The sequence below is a fragment of the Hordeum vulgare genome, chromosome 2H, assembly GCF_904849725.1.
Source record: "Hordeum vulgare subsp. vulgare chromosome 2H, MorexV3_pseudomolecules_assembly, whole genome shotgun sequence".
NCBI lineage: Eukaryota > Viridiplantae > Streptophyta > Magnoliopsida > Poales > Poaceae > Hordeum > Hordeum vulgare.
In genome coordinates this window covers 82,945,219-82,956,510 of record NC_058519.1, presented here as the reverse complement: position 1 = coordinate 82,956,510, position 11,292 = coordinate 82,945,219, and the positions used below count along the sequence as shown (strand labels likewise).

The window sequence follows — 11,292 nt, the reverse complement described above, 5'->3', positions numbered from 1 at the left end:
AGACTATTGTTCACTAACTCTAGACAATATAGGGATTAATCAAACAGAAATAGCAGAAAACAGAAATTTTGTTCTAAACTTATTTGATAACAAGTTAAGTTCGGATGTGAAATTTGAGACTACAATATAATGAAACATAACTTTGCAATGCCGAGGATCATATCCTTTCAGAAATGTCATCAAATAAGAAAGCTAAAATGATCATCACAGATACCAATATATAAGTGTATGACACTTGGTCTGGCCTACCTTAAGTCCTTATCTGTGGCTACAAAGAGATGACTGTAGGAGGGCACTTATACAAAGATAATGTCTTCTCCTCAAAGTGCACGATCAATTTTTACCTACATATAGATCGAAGAAATAAGGAATTTTCTAAAGTTACAAAGGACTGAAAAATAAAGCGGGGCGAGAGCAATCATGGATCACCTCACCCAACAACAAGGTGAAAGCTGCAACCCAAGAAAACGTTGCCCTTCCCTCTCTCGACGACGAGTTAAAAGCTGCAAGCTTACCATGATTTGAGTTCCCTCTCTCAACCTGCAAATTAAGAAAAAAAATCCTTGTAAAAATCACAGGACATATCTAATACAGCAATATTACTATGAAAAGCTGCAAGCTCACCATGATTTGAGTTCCTTTAACCGCAACACAGGGCTTTGGGTCATTCTCCATTACTCCATCCCTATAAGAAACTCTGACAGGACAACATGATAATAATCATGAACAGACGACTCTAGAGTCTAGCAGAAATATTTGAAGTTGCTCATGGATTGACCTGTAGCCATGCAATTGGCCTTCTGTTATTGTTGTCACGGTAACATGGCCAACATAAGTCATACTAGCCAAAGCCTCCCCTCTGAACCCGATGGACTTTCTTGTCTTTAGATCCTCATATGCAGACAGCTTGGAGGTAGTATGCCTCTCACACAATATTGACAGTCCTCACGCTGTGAAAGGAAACCAAGTTAGCTGACAGAGTGGTGGTCAACAATGCTAGCGCAAATGCTTGACATCTGAGATGCTTATAAGAAATTTCTGAACATGCCCAACTCTTCAAATACCCAAGAATAAATATTGTAATCAAATACTAGTACCTTGCACGCACCTGCCCACTTTATAGCACAAAACAAGCCCAGTTCGTAGTATCATAGACAACTAAATGCAACCTAAAGGCAATTAGCACTAACAATCTTGAACTGCATTAATGGAGTCGTGCGCTCATTTGTCCATGGAATGGCAGCTCCTATGCATTTTTTTATAGCTGAGTGAGTCGGAATAAACAAACATCAGATCCCCAATCATTCACCCACATGTTCATGTACGCAGCAAGGATTAAAAGGTCGCAATCAACAGAACTAACGATTAGCAGCTCGCATCTGAAGGATTTTTGTAGTAGCAGGTACCCGCGGCAGCACCAAGGGTTCAGGGGATGGGGAATTTGTTTGGAGGTTTAGGGTTTATTTTGGAAGCGAACGTACCCGGATGCCATCGCCGTCGTCTGAGACCTGGATGAGCTTGAGGCCACCGTCCTTGACGGTGACGGAGATGGTGGAGGAACCGGCGTATATGCTGTTCTCGACGAGCTCCTTCACCGCCGCCGACGGGCACTGGATCACCTGCCCCGCGGCGATGCGGTTCACCACCGACTCCTCCAGCCGCTTGATGCGGGGCGGCTCACCGCCCCCGCCCCCGCCGCGCGGCGCCGCGTCATCGACCTCCATGCCCGCGACGCCGCGTCGTCGACCTCCATGCTAGCCGCGCCACGTCTGGTGACCGGGCGGAGGAGGTTGGGAATGGGGAGGCAGAGACGGCTCGATTTTGGTATTCAGGCCAAGGGGAGGATCGGCCGCCATAGGTCGCGGGGGAGAGAGATGGGGATCGCCATGAGAGATGGGGTCGTGGGATTTCTGTCTTCCATTTTTTTTCTTGTTTTGTTTTCACTTTGGGCAGCCAGCCTATCACATGCGAGGCCATGGATCCCACGCGAGAAACAGATCCTGGCCATCAACTCCTCCTACATCCAACGCTTCAAAACCCTTTTCTCATCCAACACACCTCTATCACTTTTTCTCTTCTTCTTTTTTCAATCGGTAGCACTTAATGAGCAATTTGTGCAATAGTATCATGACCTAATGGACACAAAAGGTCATAACGTTATGGGCTTTGGACCCTCTTAGACTTTCCATGACTAATTTTGGAATTTTGGTCATGGATCAATGACCAATTAAACCACCGTCATTTATTTTGGTCATAATTGAGCATTTTTCTTGTAGTGTTACTACTCAAAGTTTTAACGTATTCTACTCCACTTTCAATGCTTTTAGCATCAAGATAGATGGACTCCGAATGATTGGGGCACTTTTCAACCAAAGTGGATTCATATCCAGCCCCATAATCATTAGGTTTGACACAAGAAAACAAAGATTCAATGGGAGTCACACCAAGCACTTTAAGATCTTCGTGATTCTCATCACGAGAACATGCCTTTTTAAGCCATTCATGCCTAGCATGAATTTGGGCGGTTCTTTCTTGGCTCTCAATCATGGAAACACGCATAGCTTTCAAAGTTTCATCCATGTTGATTTTGGAGGAGCACATCTAACTTTCAAAGCATCAACATCACTAGAAATTCTATCAACGCTCTTAGCCAAATCGACAATTTTGAGAAGTTTTTCCTCTATGGACGCATTGAAAATCTTTTGAGAGTTTATGAACTCTTTGATATTACTCTTTAGATCAGAGGTAATTTATTGTAATTTCCATGAGTATTGTTGTAGGAGTTGCCAAAGTTATTAGAGGAGTTACTAGGAAAAGGCCTAGGAACATAGTTTCCTCTAAAAGCATTGTTGTTGCCAAATTTATTCCTACCAACAAAATTAACATCCAAGCTAGCGTTGCTACTCTCAGTCAAAGAAAACAAGGGCATATCATTAGGATCCAAAGGAGCATTCTACTAGCAACCAAATTCATTAACTCGTCCATCTTAGCACTCAACGAGTTAATTTCTTCTATAGAGTGTACCTTCATACTAGTAGGCGACCTTTCAGTGTGCCACTTAGAGTAGTTCGTCATGATGTTGTCTAAGAGCTTTGTGGCTTCTCCTAACGTGATTTCCATGAGCGTTCCACCTGAGGCAGAGTCTAAGATATTTCTAGAAGCGAAATTCAAGCCAGCGTAAAAGATTTGAATAATCATCCAAAGACTCAATCCATGAGCGGGACAATTTCTAATCATTAATTTCATTCTCTCCCAAGATTGTGCAACATGTTCATTATCAAGTTGCTTGAAATGCATGATATCATTACAGAGAGAAATGATCTTAGCCGGTGGAAAATACTTGGATATATAAGCATCTTTGCACTTATCCCAAGAATCGATACTGTTTTTGGGCAAAGAGGAAAACCAAGTTTTTGCGCGATCTCGCAACGAGGAAGGAAAAAGTTTCAATTTAATCACGTCATTATCAACATCTCTTTTCTTTTGCATATCGCAAAGCTTAATGAAGGTATTGAGATGGGATGCGGCATCTTCACTAGGAAGGCCAGAGAATTGCTCTTTCATAACAAGATTCAGCAAAGCGGTACTGATTTCGTATGACTCCGCACTAGTGGCGGGAGCAATCGGAGTACTAATAAAATCATTATTATTAGTATTCGAGAAGTCACAAAGTTTGGTGTTTTCATTCATGGTGACTTCAGCAAGGAAGCAAGCACACAAGCAAACAAAGAGCAGGCGAGAAAAAAGGGCGAACGAAAAGGGCGAACGAAATAGGCAAACGAAAATGGGAAATTCTTTTTGCTACTTCTCTTGTTTGCGTCGGTTTTTCCCTTAAAGAGGAAAGGGTGATGCAGTACAGGAGCAGTAAGTATTTCCCTCAGTTTGAGAACCAAGGTATCAATCCAGAATGAGGGTCTCGCCAAGTCCAGAGTACCTGCGAAAACACAAACAAACTTGCACCCAACGCTTCAAAGGGGTTGTCAATCCCTTCAAGATTGTTTGCAAAGTGAGATACGAAGGCGGAAAGTCCAACGAAGTAAAAAGTGTAAGAATGAAAATATGGTGTGGAGTAGACCCGGGGGCCATAGTGTTCACTACAGGCTTCTCTCAAAATAGCAAATATCACGGTGGGTGAACAAATTACTGTCGAGCAGTTCACAGGAACGCGCAAAGTCATGACGATATCTAAGGCAATGATCATACATATAGGCATCACGTCCGAGACAAGTAGACCGATACTTTCTGCATCTACTACTATTACTCCACACATCGACCGCTATACAGCATGCATCTAGTGTATTGAGTTCATGACGAACAGAGTAACGCCTTAAGCAAGATGACATGATGTAGAGGGATAATCTCAAACCAATGACGAAAACCCCATCTTTATACCCTTGATGGCAACAACACGATGCGTGCCTCGCTACCCCTTCTGTCACTGGGTGAGATCACCACACGGTATGAACCCAAAACCAAGCACTTCTCCCATTGCAAGAATCATAGATCTAGTTGGCGAGACAAAACCCACAACTCGAAGAGAAATACAAGGATATGAAATCATGCATAAGATAGATCAGATCAAACTCAAATAAGATTCATAGATAATCTGATCATAAATCCACAATTCATCGGACCTCGACAAACACACCGCAAAAGAAGATTACATCAGAGAGATCTCCATGAAGATCATGGAGAACTTTGTATTGAAGATCCAAGAGAGAGAAGAAGCCATATAGTTACTAGCTATGGACCCGTAGGTCTATGGTGAACTACTCACGCATCATCGGAGAGGTCATGGTGTTGATGAAGAAGCCCTCCGTGTCTGAATCCCCCCTCCAACAGGGCACCAGAACGTGCCCCAGATGGGATCTTGCGGAGACAGAAGCTTGCGGCGGCGGAAAAGTACTTTCGATGATCTCCTGATTGTTTTGCGATTTTAGGGAATATATAGGCGCAACCCCTAGGGCAGAGGGCGCCCAGGGGGCCAACAAGCCTGTGGGTCGTGGCCTCCCCCTGGCCGCAGGGTGGGGCTTGTGGGGCCCCTGAGGCCCCCTGCCTTGGCTCTCAAGCTTCCCTATCTTCTTCCGTTACGGAAAGAATCTTTTCGGGGATTTTCTTCCGTTTGGACTCTTTTTCAAAATCTCCTCTGAAAGGGGTCAAAAACATGGAAAAAACAAGAACTAGCACTTGGCACTGAGTTAATAAGTTAGTCCCAAAAAATATATAAAAGGATTGCAAAACATCCAAAGTTTGACAAGATAATAGCATGAAACCATAAAAAATTATAGATACGTTGGAGACGTATCACACGTCGATGCTACGGCAACCGGGAGGAGCCATAGGGTTGTCTTTAAACTAACGTTTGTGTTTGTAGATATGTTTACTATATTGCTAGGTTGTAGCTTTAGTAGTAATAGCATTGATAACACGTCAACCTCGATGGCGGCATAATGATGGAGATCATGATGATGGAGATCATGGTGTGGAGCTGGTGACAAGAAGATCATGCTGGTGCTTTGGTGATGGAGATCAAGAAGCACAAGATGATGGCCATATCATGTCACTTATGAATTGCATGTGATGTTAATCCTTTTATGCACCTTATTTTGCTTAGAACGACGGTAGCATTATAAGGTGATCTCTCACTAAAATTCAAGATAAAATTGTGTTCTCCCCGACTGTGCACCGTTGTGACAGTTCATCGTTTTGAGACACCACGTTATGATCGGGTCTGGTAGACTCAACATTCACATACAACGGGTGCAAAAAAGTTGCACATGCAGAACACTCGTGTTAAACTTGATGAGCCTAGCATGTGCAAACGTGGCCTCGGCACACAAGAAACCGAACGGTCGAGCATGAATCGTATAGTTGATATGATTATCATAGAGATGCTTACCACTGAAACTATTCTCAACTCACGTGATGATCGGACTTGAGTTAGTGGATTTGGATCCTGTACCACTTAAATGACTAGAGAGATGTACTTTTTGACTGGGAGTTTATCAGTAATTTGATTAGTTAAACTCTAATTATCTTAAACATAGTCTAAATCCACTTCGTAATATTTTATGTTGTAGATCAATGGCTCACGCAGTAGCAACCCTGAATTTCAATACGTTCCTAGAGAAAGCTAAGTTGAAAGATGATGGAAGCAACTTTGTAGACTGGGCTCGTAATCTAAAGCTGCTCCTGCAAACTGGGAAGAAGGAGTATGTCCTTAATGTTGCGCTAGGAGATGAACCACCCGCTACGTCTAGCCAAGATGTTTTGAACGCCTGGTTAACACGTAAGGAGGACTACTCAGTAGTTCAATGTGAAGTCTTGTATGGCTTTGAACCGGGACTTCAACGTTGCTTTGAGCATCATGGATCATATGAGATGTTCCAGGAGTTGAAGTTTATCTTTCAGAAGAACTCCCGGATCGAGAGGTATGAGACCTCCGATAAATTCTATGCTTGCAAGATGGAGGAGAATTCGTCTGTCAGTGAACATGTGCTCAAAATGTTTGGGTACTCAAACCGTCTAGCTGAGCTGGGGATTGAACTCCCACAAGAGGCTATCACTGACAGAATTCTTGAATCACTGCCACCTAGCTATAAGAGCTTTGTGTTGAACTATAACATGCAAGGGATGAACAAGTCACCCGGCGAGTTATTCGTGATGCTGAAAGTCGCAGACTCAGAACTCCGGAAAGAGCATCAAGTGTTGATGGTCAATAAGACCACTGGTTTCAAGGGAAACGACAAAGGCAAGAAGGGTAACTCCAAGAAGAGCGGCAAGCCTGTTGCCAATCCGACGAAGAAACCCAAGGCTGGACCTAAGCCTGAAAAAGAGTGTTATTATTGCAAGGGAATGGGTCACTGGAAATGCAACTGCCCCAAGTATTTGGCTGATAAGAAGGCGGCCAAGTAAAAATTAGGTATATTTGATATACATGTTATTGATGTGTACTTAACCAACTCTCGTAGTAGTGCCTGGGTATTTGATACCGGTTCTGTTGCTCATATTTGCAACTCGGAGCAGGAACTGCGGAATAAACGGAGGCTGGCGAAGGATGAAGTAACGATGCGCGTGGGAAATGGTTCCAAGGTTGATGCAATCGCCGTCGGCACAGTCTCACTTCAGTTACCATTAGGGTTTGTTATGAACTTAAATAATTGTTATTTAGTGCCTGCGTTAAGTCTGAACATTATATATGGATCTTGTTTATTGCGAGACGGTTACTCGTTTAAGTCAGAGAATAATGGTTGTTCTATTTCTATGAGTAATATATTTTATGGTCATGCAACAATGTGAATGGATTGTTCATATTGAATCTTGATAGTGATGATACACATATACATAACATGAAGACCAAAAGATGTAGAGTCAACAATGATAGCGCCATGTTTTTACGGCACTGCCGCTTAGGCTATATTGGTGTAAAGTGCATGAAAAACTCCATTCCGATGGGCTTTTGGAGTCACTTGATTTTGAATCACTTGACACGTGCGAACCATGCCTCATGGGCAAGATGACTAAGACTCCGTTCTCCGGAACAATGGAGTTTGCAAGTGACTTGTTGGAGATCGTACATACCGATGTGCGTGGTCCAATGAGTGTGGAGGCGCGCGGCGGATATCGTTATTTTCTCACCTTCACTGACGATTTGAGTAGGTATGGATATATCTACTTGATGAAGCACAAGTCTGAAACATTTGAGAAGTTCAAGCAATTTCAGCGTGAAGATGAAAATCATTGTAACAAGAAGATCAAGTTCCTACGTTCTGATCGTGGGGGTGAATATCTGAGTTTTGAGTTTGGTGCTCATTTGATACAATGTGGAATCGTTTCACAGTTAACACCGCCTGGAACACCACAGCGTAATGGTGTGTCCGAATGTTGTAATCGTACTTTGTTAGAAATAGTGCGATCTATGATGTCTCTTACCGATTTGCCGTTATCGTTTTGGGGTTTTGCATTAGAGACATCTGCATTCACTTTAAATAGGGCAGCATCAAAATCCATTCAGACGACACCATACGATATGTGGTATGGCAAGAGGCCAAACTTGTCGTTTCTTAAAGTTTGGGGATGTGATGCTTATGTGAAAAAGCTTCAGCCTGAAAAGCTGGAACCCAAAGCGGAAAATTGCGTCTTCATAGGTTACCCAAAGGAGACAGTTGGGTACACCTTCTATCTCAAATCCGAGGGCAAAGTGTTTGTTGCTAAGAACAGAGCTTTTCTTGAGAAGGAGTTTCTCTCAAAAGAATTGAGTGGGAGGAAGATAGGACTTGATGAGGTTGTCGAACCTCTAATCCCTCTAGATGGTGGTGCATGGCAAGGGGAAACCTGTGTCGAAGCGACACCGGTTGAGGAGGAAGTTAATGATGATGATCATGAAACTTCGGATCAAGTTCCTATCAGACCTCACAGGTCGACAAGATCACGTACTGCTCCTGAGTGGTACGGTAATCCTGCCTATCAATCATGTTGTTAGACAACAATGAACCTACGAATTATGAAGAAGCAATGGTGGGCTTGGATTCCAACAAATGGCTGGAGGCCATGAAGTCCGAGATAGGATCTATGTACGAAAACAAAGTATGGACTTTGGAAGTATTACCTCAAGGCCGCAAGGCTATTCCGAACAAATAGATCTTTAAGAAGAATACGGACGCGGACGGTAATGTGGCCATTTATAAACTCGACTTGTGGCAAAGGGTTTTTCACAAGTTCAAGGAGTTGACTACGATGAGACGTTCTCACCGGTAGCGATGCTTAAGTCCGTCCAAATCATGTTAGCAATAGCTACATTTGTCGATTATGAAATATGGCAGATGGATGTCAAAACGGCGTTCCTTAATGGTTTTCTTAAGGAAGAGTTGTATATGATGCAACCCGAAGGTTTTGTCGATCCAAAGAATGCTAACAAAGTATGCAAGCTCCAGCTATCCATTTATGGACTGGTGCAAGCATCTCGGAGTTGGAATAAGCGCTTTGATGGGGTGATCAAAGCATTTGGTTTATATAAGTGGTTGGAGAATCTTGTATTTACAAGAAAGTGAGTGGGAGCTCTGTGGCGTTTCTAATATTATGTGTGCATGACATATTGCTGATTGGAAACAACGTGGAGTTTTTGGAGAGCGTAAAGGATTACTTGAATAAAAATTTCTCAATGAAGGACCTATGAGAAGCTGCTTACATTCTAGGCATTAAGATCTATAGGGATAGATCGAGACGCGTGATAGGACTTTCACAAAGCACATACCTTGATAAAGTTTTGAAGAAGTTCAAAATGGAACAGTCCAAGAAGGGGTTCTTGCCAGTGTTACACGGTATAAAATTGAGTAAGACTCAGTGCCCAACAACTGTGGAAGATAGAGAACAGATGAGTTCCGTCCCCTATGCTTCAGCCATAGGTTCTATCATGTATGCAATGATGTGCACTAGACCGAACGTCAGCTTGGCCATAAGTATGGCAGGCAGGTTTCAAAGTAATCTAGGAGTGGATCACTGGACGGCAGTCATGAGTATTCTGAAGTACCTAAAAAGGACTAAGGAAATGTTTCTCATTTATGGAGGTGACGAAGAGCTCGTCGTAAAGGGTTACGTCGACGCAAGCTTTAACACCGATCCGAATGACTCTAAGTCTCAAACTAGATACGTACTTATTATTAATGGGGGTGCGGTAAGCTGGTGCAGTTCCAAGCAAAGCGTCGTAGCAAATTCTACATGTGAAGCGGAGTACATGGCTGCCTCGGAGGCAGCTAAGGAGGGTGTCTGGATGAAGCAGTTCATGATGGATCTTGGAGTTGTGCCGAGCGCACTAAATCCAATAACTTTGTTCTGTGACAAAACTGGTGCCATTGCTTTAGCAAAGGAACCAAGGTTTCACAAGAAGACCACGCACATCAAACGACGCATCAACCTCATCCGCGACTACGTCGAAGGAGAGGACGTAAATATTTGCAAAGTGCAGACGGATCTGAATGTAGCAGATCCGCTGATTAAACCTCTTCCACGAGCGAAGCATGATCAACACTAGAACTGTATGGGTGTTAGATTCATAACAATGTAAATCACATAGCGATGTGAGGACTAGATTATTGACTCTAGTGCAAGTGGGAGACTATTGGTAATATGCCCTAGAGGCAATAATAAAATAGTTATTATTATATTTCCTGTTTCAAGATAATCGTTTATTATCCATGCTATAATTGTATTGAATGAAAACATAGATACATGTGTGGATACATAGACAAAACAATGTCCCTAGCAAGCCTCTAGTTGGCTAGCCAGTTGATCAAGGATGGTCAAGGTTTTTTGACCATATACAAGTGTTGTCACTTGATAACTGGATCACGTCATTAGGAGAATCATGTTATGGACTAGACACAAACTATGAACGTAGCATGTGATCATGTCATTTTATTGCTATTGTTTTCTGCGTGTAAAGTATTTATTCCTATGACCATGAGATCATATAACTCACTGACACCACAGGAATACCTTGTGTGTATCAAACGTCACAACGTAATTGGGTGACTATAAAGGTGATCTACAGGTATCTCCGAAGGTGTCCGTTGAGTTAGTATGGATCAAGACTGGGATTTGTCACTCCGTGTGACGGAGAGGTATCTCGGGGCCCACTCGGTAATACAGCATCACAAACAAGCCTTGCAAGCAATGTGACTAAGTGTAAGTCACGTGATCTTGTATTACAGAACGAGTAAAGAGACTTGTCGGTAACGAGATTGAAATAGGTATACGGATACCGACAATCGAATCTCGGGCAAGTAACATACCGAAGGACACAGGGAATGACATACGGGATTATATGAATCCTTGGCACAGAGTTTCAACCGATAAGATCTTCGGAGAATATGTAGGATCCAATATGGGCATCCAGGTCCCGCTATTGGATATTGACCGAGGAGTGTCTCGGGTCATGTCTACATAGTTCTCGAACCCGCAGGGTCTGCACACTTAAGGTTCGATGATGTTTTAGTATAGTTGAGTTATATGTGTGGTTACCGAATGTTGTTCGGAGTCCTGGATGAGATCACGCACGTCATGAGGGTTTCCGGAATGGTCGGGAAACTAATATTAATATATAGGATGGTTTGATTTGGTCACCGGATAGTTTCTGGCATTACCCGCAGTGTACCGGGAGTGACGAATGGGTTCCGGCTATTCACCGGGAGGGGCCCACCCACTCGGGAGTGAGCCCAGTAACCCTAGGGTGGCACACCAGCCCTTAGTGGGTTGGTGAGGCCAGCCCAATGTGTCCATGGCGCCACAAGGGAA

General features: G+C 43.1%; 1 protein-coding gene across 1 annotated transcript; it reads right to left on the bottom strand.

The window, feature by feature from the left end:
• Positions 1–333: 333 nt before the first annotated feature.
• LOC123425598 (DNA mismatch repair protein MLH1-like) lies at positions 334–1,724 on the bottom strand. Its single transcript, XM_045109288.1, has 3 exons — positions 1,482–1,724; positions 516–540; positions 334–344 (listed from the first exon to the last, which is right to left on the bottom strand). Exons 1-3 carry the CDS (start codon positions 1,722–1,724, stop codon positions 334–336), a joined length of 279 nt encoding a protein of 92 aa, XP_044965223.1.
• Between the last annotated feature and the right edge of the window lie 9,568 nt (positions 1,725–11,292).

What these genes read in the sequence shown, in the direction of transcription:
- LOC123425598 (XM_045109288.1), bottom strand. Translation starts at nt 1,724, where the DNA reads ATGGAGGTCGATGACGCGGCGCCGCGCGGCGGGGGCGGGGGCGGTGAG. An exon ending in ACGACGGCGATGGCATCCGG is followed by an intron (nt 541 to 1,481) that starts GTACGTTCGCTT and finishes CTTAATTTGCAG; the next exon opens with GTTGAGAGAGGGAACTCAAA.